Genomic DNA, 17,124 nt, shown 5'->3' on the forward strand with positions numbered 1-17,124 from the left:
GCTGCTGTTGCCTGGATGACCATGGATCTGACACGTTACTGAAGGTGAAGGTAAGGGGTTTGAGGTATGTGTAAATTTTGAACTTCCTGCCCTCCAGGAAGTAACAAAAGTGCCGAATTGCCAGGTACAAGGCTAACAGTTCTCTATCAAGGGCACTTACTTGAGCTCTGGTGGCCTGAGGGGTTTACTGCAAAAGGCCAGCAGTTGCCCTTGTCCTTTCACCAGTTACTCAAGTACACTCCCGATCACTGTGCTAGAGGCATCTGTCATGAGGGCAGTCAGGGCATCTGTCTGCGGATGCATTCGGAGGGTGGCATTGGCTATGGCGTTTTTGGAGGCCTGGAAGGCCTCGGTCGCCTCTTGGGTCCATTGTATGTTTTTACTGGGCCCTGCCATGAGGGGAAAGAATGGGCTCATGATGTAGGCCGCTGCAGGTATGAAGTGATGATAAAAGTCGACCATACCTGCAAACTCTTGCAGTCCCTTCACCGTCGATGACATGGGGAAAGAGCGAATAGCATCCACCTTAGTGGATAACGGTCTGGCTCCATGTTGGTCGATACGATGGCCCAAAAAGTCAATAGTTTCTCGGCCAAATTGGCACTTGACTGGGTTGATGGTGAGACTGAAATTGCTCAGCCTGGAGAATAATTGTTTTAAGTGGGTAGCATGCTTGGTACGGGTGTGGCTGGTGATTAAAATGTTGTCGAGCTAGACAAAAGCAAAATGCAGATCCCATCCCACTGCATCTATCAGCCTCTGGAAAGTCTGAGCCGTGTTTTTTTAAACCCAAAGGTCTTGTGGAGAAATTCTAATAATCAAATAATCCAAAGGGGGTTACGATAGCAGTTTTTGGCATGACTTCAGGGTGTATCAGGATCTGGTGATAGCCCCTGATGAGGTCCACCTTTGAGAATATCACTGCCCTTTGCGGGTTAGCAGTGAAGTCCTGGATATCTGTCCGGCACGGTGGCCTCATTGAGGTGGTGGTGGTAGTCTCTGCACAGCCTCCAACCACCCGCTGTCTTGGGGACCACATGGCGTGGCGAGGGGAGGCCCAAGGAGTATCAGAGCGCCGCACAATGCCAGGTTCCTCCATCTTATTGAAGACATCCCTGGCTAGGTTGAGTTTCCCGGGGGGGGGGGGATGGGGAGAGCCAGCCTGAGTGTTTCCCTGGAACGTGCATGGTAAGCAGTATCGGCAGGCCTCGGAATCCCACGGTCGGTGAAAGAAACAATACTGTTCACCGATGGGGCGTGGTGTTTGGGTGGTCAGACAGTCGGTCGGTGGTTTTCCTGGACGGGCACCGATGATATGGTTTTGTCACCTGCTCGAGCAAAGCACAGGCGTTCCTTTTCGCCGCCCATAGTAGGTTTGCTTGGGCAGCCACCTTCCTGGAGTCATTGAAGTCTTCCTCTGTGATGAAAAGCCGGATGTCCTCGGGCAGCCTCCCCAAGAAGATCTGCTGGAACAGTGGGCAGGAGTGAGAGCGAGCATGTGGCTCATGAGGGTGAAAGAGGTCCTGTCTCCCAAACAGTTAATATGCAACAGTCGGGCAGCACACTCGCGCTTCGAGAGCCCGAAAGTGCAGGTTAACAGCTCTTTGATGGCCACATACCTTCCTCATTCCAGGGGCTGCTGGAGGAAGTCAATGATGCGGGTTGCGGTGTCGCTTGTTGTCAGTGGAGATTCTTCGAATGGCGAACTGCACCTTGGCTTACTGGAACTACACCCTTGGTTGCGACGTCCAGAAGCTGGGCAGCTTCAATGCTACCACGTTGATAGCAGTTTGCTCTTCCATTTTCGGGTCCAAAGCACTATTTGGACCAGTCAGGATCACCACTGTCGTGAGGTCACTACAGCTAAAGCTAGGTTATAGGCTGCAGCTTGAATCCACAGGAGAAGAAAGGCACACACACACCAGTAGAGTGTATTCGTCACTGAGTTTATTCAGTGGCAGCTCTGTCTTTTATAGTCAGCTCAGCCTCAACCGGGGTGTGGCTTGAGCAGCCCGACTGCCAATTGGGCCCCTTGCGATCTACCGGCAGTGATTTGCCAGTTTCACTGCTCTGCCGGCGGCCTATGGAAATGGGCGTTTCAGCCCACGTGCGATGCTTTGCCGGTTGGCGCATTTAACAGCCTGAAGCGTGGGCTGCTACAACCAATTATATTTGATGTTCAGACTGAATTTATTAAAATCAGTATTCCCATTTCAACATATGTTATATCTCTCGATGCAGAGAAGGTTTTTGATTTGGTAGAATAGAATTATTTATTTAAGACTTTAGAAAAAATTAATTTTGTAGCTGCTTTATTCAATGGATTAAGTTAGTATACCTATTTCTGCCCATATTCTTACTAATTTTCAGAATTCTAAACCATTTAAACTTCAGCATGAAACTTGACAAGGATGCCCTTTAAATCCATTGCTTTTTGACCTGGTTTTAGAACCCTTAGCCATTGCTTTTCAAGAAAATAATGATATTACTGGCATTTTAAGGAAGGGCACAACCCACAAAGTTTTGCTTTATGTTGATGATTTATTGCTTTTTATTTCTAATCTTGAGACTTCATTACTTTCTATGCTTTCTTTAATTTCTCATTTTAGTCAATTTTCAGGTTACAAGTTAAATCTACACAAGAGTGAACTTTTTCCTTTGAATAATTTGGCACTGATAAATACTAACTTTCCCTTTAAAATTGTAAGAAATCAATTTACCTATTTGGGTGTAACAATTACTAAAAACGATAAAAACTTATTCAAAGAAAAATTTTATCACTTTAATCAAACACGTGAGAGGGGCATTATCAAATTGGTTGCCCCTTTCTTTCTCATTGGTTGGTAGAATTAACGGTATTAAAATGAATACATTACCTAAATTTCTATACCTTTTTCAGGCTTTGCCTGTTTTTATTCCTGTCTTTTTTAGATTCGCTTAACTCAATCCTATCTTCTTATAAATGGAAGAATAAACATCCTCACCTAACTAAAGACCTAAACAAAAACTCAAAAAGAATGGAGGTTTAGCATTAACAAACTTTAGGTTCTTGATTGGCAGTCAATATACAAAATATTACATTTTGTTCATATTATATTAACCGTGAAGACTATCCAATATGGGTCTCGAGAATCTTATTCTGTTAGAAAATTCTCTTATTTCCCTTCTTGGATCCTCACTTCCTATATCTTTAATAAATTCACTAATAATCTGGCAGTTAAACATACTTTGAGGCTCTGGATACAACTTAGAAAATATTTTGGTGAAATTAGATTTTCTCTTTCTTGTCCTATTTTTCCTAATGATTTCTTTAAACCTTCCATGATTGATGTAACTTTTAAAGATTAGGCATTAAATGTTTTAAAGATTTATTTGTTAAGGGCACTCTTGCCTCTTTTGAACAACTTTCAGTTAAATGTGAATTACCAAATACTCATTTTTTTGTTATCTACAGATTAGATATTTTTTGCAATCTCAATTACATAGATTTCCTCAGAGGACTGATAAGATGTAATTTTTAATTTACAACTTTTTAATTACAGTTCAATATCTAACATTTATGATATGTGGCTGGGAATAAGAGATGCTCGCCATAAAACTTAAAAAGCCTGGGAACAAGACCTACAACTTGTCATTTCTGAAGAAACATGGAATGTAATTTTCAAATTGGTTAATACCTCATATTTACGTGCCCCCACCATTCCCTCCTACATTTTAAAGTAGTCCATAGAGCTCACAAGTCCAAAGTCAAACTTTTTTGTTTTTATGTGGATGTATCTCCTCATTGTGATAAATGCAACAATGGAGATGTTTCATTAATTCATATGTTTTGGACATGCCAGAGTCTTGAGAAATACTGGAACAAAATATTTCAAACTTTTTCTGTACCTTTTAAACTTAATTTTAAACCTAATCCCTTAACTACCTTATTTAGTATTGATGGACAGAATGGCATAACTTTAATGGCATCTGATTTGCATGTATTAGCTTTTATTTCTCCTCTGGCAAGGCAGGCAGTGCTGCTCTGCCTACTTCATGCTCAATGGCTATGTGACATTATGTCATGTTTAAATTTAGAGAAGATTAAATGCTCAATTTCCCAATTTGAATTCAATTTTTCAAACACTCTGGGGACCCTTCTTGAATTACTTTCATAATCTCTGATTTGATATGAAGGTAGAAGTGTTGACTAATATGGTAAATTCTTACTCTGATAAGAATTGTCTTTTTTTGCCAAACAACTTTTTTTTTGGTAGTGGATGAAATTATATGATTTAAGTGTAGTGTATCTTTTTGATATTTTTACATACATCCTTATGTACTGTGTATTTTTTGATGTGGAATTTCAATGCTAATAAAAATATTGAAAAGGAAAGAAGCTAGGAACCTAAAGAGAAAAAATAAATATCAGAATGTGATAACACTGAATAGAAAGATTCCACCAACAAATTTAACAGAAGTGGTCCTGGAAACTATAGAGCTACATTGCAAATGCAGGTGTGCTAATTGAGTGAAAACAATGTTAGACTGTACCCATTTCTCAAAAGAAAGATGTTAGAGTTCTCAAATAAATATAAAATTATTAAATCTCTAAATGAAATGAAAATAATTTAAATGACCAACTTAGATCTATTTTTTTTTAATTGTGCTCGATAAACCCAAATGTATTTTTCGTGGAATGACACATGGCGGTTGGGTGTAATGAACTGAGAGGACGATGTGGATTTTCAGGTTGGCTGTACATGGTACCAGACTACAGGAGAAGATTCAGCCTATGTAATTAGGGGAGGAAAAACAAATAGAATGAATGTTAGAAAGTAAGAAATTAAAAGTTACAAATGTTCCATATGTTGTATCATAGGATTATTTATGTTAAATCCCTTTAGATTAATATTTAAAATCATAAAATTGGTTTCAAATAATGTACTTGCAAATGTTCCTCTTTTCATTAGTGATATTCAAAACATTGATTGATCATGTCATCTTCTCTCAACCAAACAACAGCATCGAGTTGCTAATTGCAATATACTGAGAGCTTTTACATTTCCTTTAAAAATAATTAAACTGATAGCATAATAATATGCACCTAATTATGTTCAGGTATCTAATAAGCCAACAAACAACAATGAACATTTTAATTTGAAAATGCATAGTTGAATTTCCCAATGGCATTATAAATGAACATTTCTGTTACAGAAATTCAAAATAGCTTACCTTTCTGAACTGTAATACATGAACTTTATTCATATATTTAAATTTATTCAAGTTTACGCTAAAACCACGATCTCTCTAAATGAGAAATCATGAATTGAGCACACTTCTTCACAAATCTCTTTTGCTTCTCTTTTTCTTACTGTAAGGGATGCCATGCAATTGCTCATGAAGGAAAATTTTTCTCTTGCAGCACACCCAATGCAATTTCATGTCATATTACACTTTATCGCATGACAATAAAATAATTTTGAATTTTCAATGTTGGCAGTATGAGGCATATCTCTTGCAATGGATAAAAATAAATTCAGAAGGATTTCTCTCGAATTGTTCTTAAATAATGAAAATCCAACCACATAGTAGAGCAGGCAAATTGGACAATTGTTTTACACCAAGGTGCAGTTAATTAGCAGGCCAGGACATACTGTAATCAAATTGTACACCAGATCTTGATTCTGAACTATTCACATTAATGAAAATACTGGTTAAAAACAAAATGCCAAGCAAATATCATATTGGCAGTTGCAAAAAACAATACACTACAAAAGAACAAATACTTCCATTTAAGAAAATTAATCACAAAAACCATTTCAACTTTTTGAATGAAAAAGACCCAAGTAACAGAACTCAGCAATGAATTATTACATCGATCATCGTGAATTGGAGCCTGTTACCTGGGCTCTCTTTCCCATACCTATTAGAAAGGCAAAGATTTTACACCCCCAGTTACATTGAGTTGGCATGAAACACTCCCAATGAACTTCATCAGACCAGATATTCACCACATTGGATCTACAGGAAGGCCTCCTCTGCAGTCACTATGCATTTCTCAAGAAATGACACGCTGCTATATTAAACAAACCCATTTTTAACATGTAAACAATCATTGAAATCAAATAAAAAATTTGTTTTAAAATCAACAAAATAAATTGTACCTTATAGGCCTCTGGTGATCTGAATAATCTAACTCATAACTGTGAATAGAATCAGTGCAAGAATCCCGTGATCCATCCTGTTGATGCCGTGAAGAAATGGAATACTGATGGACTGAAGCATTTGGCTGAGATGTGGTATAATATGGAGGTGGGACGCTGTTGCTAGTTTCACTCCGATAGTCGCTGTCTCTGTCATCCACTGCACTGTCAGGATCTTCATTGTCTATAAACAATGAAAACCATATTGCCTTAATGATAAAATTTCCAGATATGCAAAATAAATATCACCTTCAATAGAATTCTTTTCCAAATGGTCAAAAATCTTTTTTTTTGCTTAATTCTCACAACTTATACCCATTGGATTGCAGTTTCATTAACGCAGAAATTTGTTTTCTTTAGAAAGATCAAAAAATATACATCCAGACAAGATACACAAATTAACTGGGTAACATCCTTCAAAGGACATTTGGTCTCAGGTTAAAGCATTTGTCATAAATACTTGAAATGGGATTGAACCATTGGGGTTTGGTAATGAAACCAGTAGGCCAGATCATGCCTGACCCGCTTTACACTTCAAGTTGACCCACCCTCAAACCCACCTGATACCTGTGGCCCATTCACAAAGCAGAAAGAGCTTTGAGAGGCAACTGCGATCTTGGTTTGTGTAATGCAGTCACCACAAGTGAGGCCCCGCCCTTGTATTGTTTGGATGGCATTCTGCCAGTTCATGCTGTCAAAGATTATGAGAATGGTTTCTAAATGCCTGATATCTGTCATTTAAACAATTGGAATAGATATAATTAAGGTTAAGATGTTTTAAGCTGCTACAAAATATTATCAGCAATAAAATAAATTATTGCCATTAAAACTCAAACAGGCAGTGTTCTGAACATTAGGGCTTTTGACATTCTGAGGAACTGATCCTCATCAATACTGAAAGGCCAAAACAAAAAGTGTGATATAATGTTACAAAAATTGTTAAAACCCCAGTTTGAGAACATGGGAAAGAATTCAATGCCTTAGAGAAGGTATAGAGATGTATTAAAATGAAAGTGTGCAACATTTCAGTTACAGTACATAGACAAACTGAGTTTACTTTCATATAGCTCAAGAATAGATTTGACAAAGAAAATTAGGAGAAACTAGTTTCAAGAAAAATCAGATAAAATAGATAAAGACAGAGAAACTTGGGGAAAAATAATTACACAATGATTTGATATGCAGTACCAAAATAAGTGGACAGAAAGTCAACAAGTTTCAAAACAGTGCTAGTATTTGAAAAATACATTTGCAGGATAATGGGAGCATAGATCTGCACCGACCATGATACTAGTCTGAGCTATCACATCTTCCCATATGTTTCCCTTGTTCATGTGTCTATCTATTGCCTCTTGAATAATACCATCACATGTTTCCACCACCTCCCCTGGCAGTTTGATCTAGGCATCTACTCCAAGTACAAAAAAAACTGCTTTGTAAATCTCCTTTAAACTTTTCTCTTCTGACCTTGAACCTCTGTTCTCCAATTGTGGTGGTACACCACTGGCCTACTGCAGGAGGCAACCTCTGTACCTGCGGGAGTGTAAGGGGACAGGACAACACCTGTGTGGCTGTCAATCAGTAGGAGTGAATGGATCAAGCCCCACCCGGTCGGGTGTCAATCACCCTCCGGGATATAACCCTGCGCCGGCCTCCCGAGGTCTCACTCAGAGTTGCTGCAGCCACAGCCAGCCTGGCTCTGTGGAAGTCTTTGTGGATTAAAGCCTGTTTGTACAGTCTTTACTTTGTGTGTGTCTGATTCTGGCTAACAGTGCACCACACCAATATTCCATCCTGGACAAAAGACTAGCTACTCAATCTATGCTCTTGCAATTTTATAAACTCCTATTCACCCCTCAGCCTTTGATGCATCAGAGAAAATAAATCCAAGATTGCCAAGCTCTCCAATCCAGACAACTACCTGTACCCTTCCTAGAGGGTAGTGACCAGAACTACACACAATACTCCAAATGTGGGCTAAGTTAAATTTTATTAGGCTGCAACACAACTTTCCAATATTTATACTCATGACTCTTTCCCACTCTGTTGTCACTTGCACAAGGATAAGCACCCAAAATCTCTTTGTACGTCTATGCTGCTAAGGGTCCTTCCCTGTACCGTATGCTCTTACATTTGCTTCCCAAAATGCATCACCTCAAGCTTGTTTAGATTAAGCCCCATCTGCCATTTCTTCACTCAAATTTCCAACTGATCTATATCCTATTGTAATCTTTGGGAACCTTCCTCATGATCTACAACTCTGGCAACATTTGTCCAAATTCTACTTAAATGTTAAAAATGTGCCAACGTTCACCACTTCAGCTGGAAGCTCATTCCACACCCCCTCCACTCTCTGGATGAAATTCCCCCTAAACTTTTTCTCTTTCAATCTTAACCTATGTCCTCTGGTTTGTATCTCACCTTCCCTCAGTGAAACATGCCTATCTACACTTACTGTACATCCCCCTCATAATTTTAAATACTTCTATCAAATCTCCTCTCGTTCTTATGCTCCCAGGAAATAAAGTCCTAACCTGTTTAACCTTTCCCTGTAATTCAGTTCCTGAAGTCCAGGCCTCCTCTTCGTAAATTTTCTCTGAACACTTTCTATATTATTGATATCACTCCTGTGGTTAGGTGACCAAAACTGCACACAATACTCCAATACTCACCAATGTCTTATAAAACTTTAACATAACATGATAATATCTGTACTCAATACTTTGATTATGGCCAATATATCATAAGCTCTCTTTACAACCCTATCCACCTGTGATGCCATCTCTAGGGAACTATATATCTGTATTCCCAGATCTCTCTGTTCTACAGCACTCTTCAGTGCCCTATAATTTACTGTGTATGTTCTTTCTTGGTTTGCCCTTCAAAAATGCAACACCTTACACTTGTCTGCATTAAATTCCATCTGCCATTTTTCAGCCCATTTTTCTAGCTTAGAAAACCTTCCTCACTGTCCACAACACCTCCAATCTTAGTGTCATCTGCAAACTTGCTGGTCAAATTTACCACATTGTTATCTATATCAATGATTTGGATGATAAACAACAATGATCCCAGCACTGATGCCTGAGGCACACCACTAGTCACTGGCCTCCAAATCTGAGCAGTCATCCATTACTACTCTCTGGCTTCTGCCATCCAGCCATTGTCAAATCCATTTCACTACTTCACCATGAATATCTAGCATTTGAACCTTCCTGACTAACCTCCCATGTGGGACCTTGTCAAAAGCCTTACTAAAGTCCATGTAGACAACATTCACAGCCTTTTCTTCAATATTTTTGGTAATCTCCTCAAAAAACTGAACAAAATTGGTTAATTATGACCTACCAAGCACAAAGTCCCTAATCAATTCATGGCGATCCAAATAATTGTATATCCGATCTCTCAGAATCTTCCAATAATTTATCTGCTAGTATCATCAGGCTCACCTAATTATAATTTCCAGGGTTACTTTCAGAGCCTTTTTTAAACAATGGAACTGTGGTAAAGTATAATTATTTGGTCAAGCATACCTATTGACTGATTGTACCTGTGGCTCCTACCCACAGGCTCCTGTGTAAAAGTAACTGTTCCATAGCCCCTGCAACTCTATGCAGGACAACAGAACAGTAGGGATATGCTGTTCTCAAGTGAATTACCTATTGATTGGTGGATGTGTACAGCAGGGGCTGGCTATCGAATTGCTGGTTACAAATGATGAGGTGTGGATGGGGCCCATTGATGGACATTGAAAATCAAGCCACAACAGTACATCAGCGCAGAGCTGTGACATTACTATCAGTCTAAAGTTGTCTTATACAGTACCCCACACCATTAAAGTCACAATATAAAAACCCCAAACATCCACGTATACAACTTAAGATGCCAAGGAGACCTTCTGGTTCACCGGTGGTATTATGAGGGAGAGGTGCTGCACTGTGTCTAGATGTTTAAAACTCTCCATACTCCCGTTATCAAACGAACAACTTGTCATGTGGCCATTTACCTTGATGTCCATCATTGACCTGGCGATTTGGTGCAGCCTGTCCTGGTTGAGGTTGATGGAGACTAGAGTCAGGTCGATACACAATGCTGCAGTAGAAGATGGTAGCATCCAGGGCCCACACACTTTGTTGACGGATCCAGAAGATGGCAGCCTCCGCAGCCCACACGTGGCGCAGCTGGGTCCTGAAGATGTCAGCCCCCATGACCTACACGCAGCACTGCTAGGAAGGGGTTTGGACTTGCACACTTTGGTGTAAAGGCCCTTCTTTTTCAGCTGGAGCAGAGTGAATCCTTTGCTGGGCAGTGTTCCCTCTGATGCTTGCTCAGGCTGCAGAAGTAGCATTTTGGGGTTCCTGAAACACCGCAGCTGTGGTCAGGTCGTTATAGCCAACGAGAGCGTCGGGAGGCTTTTGCAGAGTGGCGGGGTGGTGGTGGCAGCGCATCCCAGGAGGGCCCATTGTCAGTCAAGTAGGCCTCCAAGTTATGGAGAGCCACCTCCAGCATACCTGCCAACTCAACTGTTCTCCGTACACTTGGTTCCCCTTGCTCCAACAGTCTGTCTGGTAGGTGTCTCAGTTTAGATCCTCTGCATACTCCGCGGCAGACATAGCTTTAAATTCACAGGCCCTGCTGAGTGCTCGCAGGTCCCAAAGCTATTCGGCATTTGACCCACCTGGTTGTTGTTATTGCATCACTAGAAGGTATCTAGCATAGACAAAGTTGATGTTACGCAGGTATGGCCTCCTGGTATATTGTGGTATCCCCGATCATGGAGTATACCAGAGTGCTGACTTGGGAGTTCAGTACTTGCAGTTTGTCGGTCTCTGATCGCACAATGATAGAGGAGGCCTGCAGGAACGTCTCATAACAGCGCAGCCAGAGCTCGAAGCTGGGAGATGCCTCAGGTGATTGAGGGTCGATTTCCAGCTTTTCTGGTTTGAGGATCTGCTCCATTGTAGAAAACTTCAAGTGAATTAAATTGATGCCCCATCAATCACTCAGGAGACTATTGTGGAGAAACCAATAGGCTTTAATTCTCTTGAGAACATAGCACATGCCTACTGTTCACTTGTCCAGCCTTGAGTTTCAGGGGGCTGTGGAACAGTCATCTTTATATAGGAGCCTGTGGGGAGGGGCCACAAGTTCAACCAGCCAATAGGTATGCTTGACCAGATAATTATACATTCCAATAGTTTACCACATTGTGGTGATGCGTCCCAGGATGGCTACACCACTAATGCTATACCACATTAACGTATGATTTCCTTCCCCAGGAAATCTGTGACAGGGACCACACTATTGGCATAGCTGACGTCCCCAGGGCTTGTCTTGCTTCAGAAGCATGCAAGGAACCACAAATCTGACCCATTGGTTGAAAGGGTCCACCTCCTCCATGCCAACCCCCTATGTGGCTTCTCCATACAGACACGAGGACACAGTTTCTATCAGGGCTCCCTCAGGGGCCCTGGAGAACACTGCTAATCATCCCATACCCTCCTCACCATTGGATGCATATGATGCGCCTGACCACTGATATCCTGCCTCCTCCCTGAGGGAGGATACACCAGGCACGACACCCACCCATCAGCCTAATACGATGAATACGAACAGGGGCCCTCCAGGACTCCGCTGCTGCACCACAGACACAACTGGTTCTGTGACGGTCCAAACGAATGACCAGACAACCTGATAGATTGAACTTAGGTCTTTCAAATGGTAAACTCGTAACTTTGCAAGTTCAACTTCACCCCGCCGACTCTTTTTAAAAAGAAGGGGTGAATGTAGTAAAAGTGTGGGGGGTGGGGGGTGGGAAAGGTAGTGAATCTATCCCAAATTTTATGTTTTCCTTTGGCACGGAAATAAGCCAGTTGGCTGATGAAATCTGCTTCCAGCTCACAGCGGAATCCCATCCCTCCACTAATTTTTCCCTGTAATATATTCACATCATATTCCCATCAGTTCCCACACATTCTACCACTCAATTAGAGGCAATATTCAGTGGCCAATCTAGAGCAGCCAAGGGACACTGTATATAGTTGCAAGCAAAACATGCAAAATGTGCACATGGCATTGGAAGATTAGGCCCAGGTCTCTGGAGCTATGAGGCAGCAACTCTAATAACTGTCCCCGTGTTCTGTTAAATTTCAGAACTGCTCTACTCAAATGCACATCATACATAAGCACAAAAGTAACATTTAAAAACAAGCTATGGTTGGGAGAATTATGCTGAATTTCACATATTAAGATTTATAATTCGGCAGGAGAAGAATTAACTGTGAAAAAGAGAAAAACACAAGAAATGGAGATGCTGGAATCTATGAGCAAACAGTGAGAAGCTGGAGGGATTCAGTGGATCAGGCAGCATCCATGGAGACAAGCGCTCAGTCCCGAAACTAGGTCCAGATCTACTATTCAAACAAACCCATGTTTACGATTAAATAGCTCCGAGAAAATTATAGTAACTACTTTCTCAAACTACATTTCTTTTTGATGTTGGAGGCTATTTATCCAATCATACACAGTGTGCTCCATAATGTTTGAGACAAAGACACTTCCTTCCTTTATTTGTCCCTGGGCTCCAGTTTTAAATTTGTCATCAAACAATTCATGCGATTAAAGTGCACATTCAAGGTTATTTGTGTACATTTTGGTTTGACCATGCAGAAATCACAGCACTTTTATACAGTTTCTCCCATTTCTGAGCACTACAATGTTTGGGATATGTGACTTCATTGAGCTTATGATTACTCAGGTATCTTTAATTGCTTCATTGGTCCAAGTATAAGAGAGCCAGGCTTTGGGAGTCTGTAGTTGCCGTTTTTCAACAGGACTAGAGTTGAGCCAATGAAAGTCAAAGAAGCCATTATGAGGCTGAAAAACAAGAATAAAACAGTAATGGACAGTGCCCAAACCTTAGGATTACCAAAATCGACTGTTTGAAATATCATTAAGAAGAAAAAGACTACTGGTGTGGATGTGTTAATGACTCCTGTCTGCAGAAGATTTCATGAACAGAAATACAGAGTCTACACTGCAAGATACAAACCACAGAAACAGGATGGCCAGATTACAGTTTGCCATGAAGTACTTAAAAGAGCCTGAACAATTCTGAAAAAAAATCTGGAGGACAGACAAGATCAAGATTAACCTGTATCAAAGTGATGGCAAAAGCAAAGTGTGGAGGCTTAAAGGAACTGCCCAAAATTCAAAGCATACCACCTCATCTGTGAAACATGGTGCTGGAGGTGTTATGGCCTGGGCATGTATGCCTGCCACAGGCACTGACACAAATATCTTCATTGATGATGTAACTGTTGAAGGCAGTAGCAAAGTTAATTACGACGTGTACAGAAATATCTTATCTGCTCAAGTCTGAGCAAATGCCTCCAAACTCATTGAATGGCACTTCATCCTACAGCAAGACAATGATTCCAAAAGTAAATACACAACGCTGGAGAAACTCAGCAGGTCAAACAGTGTCCTTTATATAGCAAAGGTAAAAATACATAACTGACAGTTTGGGCTTGAGCCTTTCAAGGTGTGGAAAAATGTCAGCAGGTGTCTGAATAAAGGAGGGGGTGGGGAGGGAGGGCATATCAAACGCAGTGGTGCCTAACCTTTTATCCAGGATTCTGAACACCAGCAACCTCCAAAAACTGGCCCTTTTCAGCCTGGCCACTTTGTTCCTAGCCCCTGCCATCTGTTCCCCCCCCACCCCCGCCAAGGTCAGCCGTCAACCCCCCCCGACCCAAGCTGTCTGTCAGTTGCCCAACCCCCGCCCATCTGACGGTCCCCACCCCACCCTGGTCTAACTCCAAATGTGGCAGCAGGAGTGCAGTGCTACCAAGCCTGGAGTTCACTCACGGCGATGTCTGGCAACAGCTCAATGAGGGAGCAATGGCTGTTGTCATTACCTATAATCTCTCATGCAGCTGGAATTGCTCTGCTAGTGGGGGATTATGGGTAAGGAAGACAGCTATTGCTCCCACATTGAGCCAGCCGCTTCCTGCTCCTCTCCCACCAGGTGCTTGGGGCCAAGAGTCACCTTTCCAAAGAAGCTAAGAGACGTCGGGGACAGGGTGTGTGGGGGTCTACAGCGATCTGAGCCAGTTTTATTTTTATTTTAAAAAAAACATGCCAGCGATATTATGGTCTTGATTTATCTAAATTCATTTAACACCCCGCGTCCTCTTTTGTGCAATTTTGAAACCATGTTTGCTTAAAGGGACCACCATTTTAAAATAATTCTAAAATCCAGACAATTCCAAACAACAAAGGTGTCCGGTCCCGATGATCCCAGATAAAAGGTTAAGCACCTGCATTGGTAAAGCAACAAAGAAGTTTTTCCAAAGATTAAAAACTGGAAAATTCTTGAATGGTCAAGTCAGTCACCCAATGTCAGTCCAATTCAGCATGCCTTTCATACACTGAAGAGAAAACAAGGGGGTCAAGCCCCTGAAACAAGCAAGAGCAGAAAATGGCTGCAATAGAGGCCTAGCAGAGAAGATACTCAGCACCTGGTGATGTCTATGAATCATAGACTTCAAGCAGTCATTGCATGCAAGGCATATCCAACAAAGTACTAAACATGACTAATATATCATACATTTCAGCAAAGTCAAACCTTGAAATCCTCAAAGGGGGTGCCGTATATGGCAGATACAAAATTGAGACCTTAAATTCAACTAAAAAAAACTGCTCAACGTAGATTTGACGTAAAAGACAACCCTTGAAGCACCTCCCCACTGCCTTCTGCTCCCTGCCGCCATAACCCACACAGCGATATTACTATTGTAGAGCTTGAGGTCGCCACTTCTGCCCAGGAGCCAGAGGTCCCCGCTCTTGCCCGGGAACTGGTGCCTCCCAAGCCGACAAGTAGCTGTGGTTCCTGCACAGAGCACACTTGGGCAGCGAGATGACTTCTTCAATGCGAATGGCACCGCACCCATTGTTGAGAATGGAGTTGCTGTTGCCAAAGACTTGGACCCAGCACCATTTGGCATCTTCCTGGCCAGAAGCAAAGGTATTTTTTTGTTAAAACTTGCTTGCTTAATTTACAGATTTGTTACTTGGTGATTGGGGTGTCGTAACAAAGTTTGGGTCGTTGGTGAAAAGCCTGGACACCAGTCTCCAGCAGAAAATTGGGGGAAATCGTCTAATACACTTGATATATGATAAAACCATGAAAATGAGGCTGAAAATTGGGCTATGCAAATTGTGGAGTAAGAATAACACACACACACACACACACACACACACACACACACACACACACACACACACACACACACACACACACACACACACGGTTGAAGACTGATTTATTACTCTGTCAGCTGTTCATATTCACTCCCCGACTCGGATAACAGGAGTGATGTCATCGCAGCACCAGCCTTCAACTGGCCAGCATTCCCACAGTTTCTTGCCATGCAGGAGGTCACATGGGACAATGGCCGTTAGTCCCTGTGGGGCCCTTGCAATCACCGTGTTTGTTATCCATTTTGCGAGCTGTATCCCGACAGTTCGCAGGCCGCTACACAACCCACCCCCCCAGAACTGGCAACCAGAGTATCCGTTGGTGCTTTTGGCAGCCTACCTCTGCGTCATGGGGGCTGAGTCTCGACTGGCTAGCTAACGTCGGTTTCAGGCGATCGAGGGTGAAGGCCTCCTCTTTGCCAGCAAAGTCCAATATACACGTCGACCCATTATGCCTGACGACCATGTACGTGCCTGGTGCGCTCCCCGTCATACAAAAACATTCACAGGTGTGAAAAGTCTTTGGGGACAAAAGATTTAGGCTGGCTGTGCAGCAGGGGCAGTGGAGGGGCGAGGGTACCCAGTCTTTCCCTCAGCTGTTTTAGTGCCACCATGGGGGTTTCCAGCTCCTTGGTGGCAGCCAAGTACTCCTCCAGGATTACCAAGGATGCGATGTAGACTATTTCTGCTGCGGAGACATTAAAGTCCAGTTTCAACACGTTGTATGTCCCCAGAAGGACCCAAGGTAGTTCATCCGCCCAGTTAAACCCCTTGAGCTGGGGTAGCTTTTAAGTGTCTGTGGAACCACCACCAACCAGTTGGCCTATGGGTGATATGCCATGGAATGCTGGAGTTGGGTTCCCAATAGTTTGGCCACCACCATCCAGAGCCCAGAGGTAAACTGTGCTCCACCATTGGAGGTGAGATGTTCCAGGACTCTGAACCTGGACACCCAGGTGTTGATTAATAACCTGGCGAAGGTCTCCGTGGTTGCGTCGGCCATGGGGACTCCCTCCAGCCACCTCTTGGAGCGGTCAACCATGGTGAGGAGGTATCTCACCCAAGGGGAAATCAGCAATGGCCCCCACAACGTCAACATGGGACATGGCTGAACCTACGCTGCGCTGGCTCAAAAGTCTGGGGAGGTGCTTTAGAGTGAGTTTGCACCTTGGATGCCTGACAGTCTGTGCAGGTCTTGGACCAGTGACTGACCTGCTTACAGAGCCTGTGCCAGAAAAACCTGTTGGCCACCATCTTCACTGTGGTTCTGATGGCCAGATGCATCACATCAAAATTCTGCCTTTCCTATGTTGCCAGCATGATGGGGCAGGGTTTGCCGGTGGAGACATAGCAGAGCGTCTGTTTGCCAGGAGAGATGATAACATCCTCCAGCAGCAGCCCAGAAAGCGCCGTCCTATACGCCAGGATCTCAGGGTCGTCATGTTATGCTCTGGGATAGCGCATGGACGGAGTTAATGGTGGGACGGGAGAGTGCGTCAGCCACCACATTACTCTTGCTGGCGATGTGCTGGATGTCCAATGGTGAATTTGGACACATAGGAAAGGTGCCTCTACTGCCTGGCCGACCAGGGGTCAGACACTTTGTGGAAGGCGAAAGTCAGTGGTTTGTGGTCTGTGAAGACCTTGAATTGTCTGCCTTCTAGGAAGTATCAGAAGT

At 42.6% G+C, this 17,124-nt stretch overlaps 1 protein-coding gene across 5 annotated transcripts in view; it reads right to left on the reverse strand.

The window, feature by feature from the left end:
• Positions 1–17,124, reverse strand: part of LOC138758958 (protein unc-13 homolog A) — a 290,629-nt gene that overhangs the window by 165,578 nt on the left and 107,927 nt on the right. For all 5 annotated transcript variants that reach the window (XM_069928638.1, XM_069928637.1, XM_069928635.1 and 2 more), the window contains one exon: positions 6,147–6,369. In XM_069928638.1, coding sequence (XP_069784739.1) covers positions 6,147–6,369 — 223 coding nt within the window. The remainder of the gene's footprint in view (positions 1–6,146; positions 6,370–17,124) is intronic.

The sequence above is a fragment of the Narcine bancroftii genome, chromosome 3 (genome assembly GCF_036971445.1).
Source record: "Narcine bancroftii isolate sNarBan1 chromosome 3, sNarBan1.hap1, whole genome shotgun sequence".
NCBI lineage: Eukaryota > Metazoa > Chordata > Chondrichthyes > Torpediniformes > Narcinidae > Narcine > Narcine bancroftii.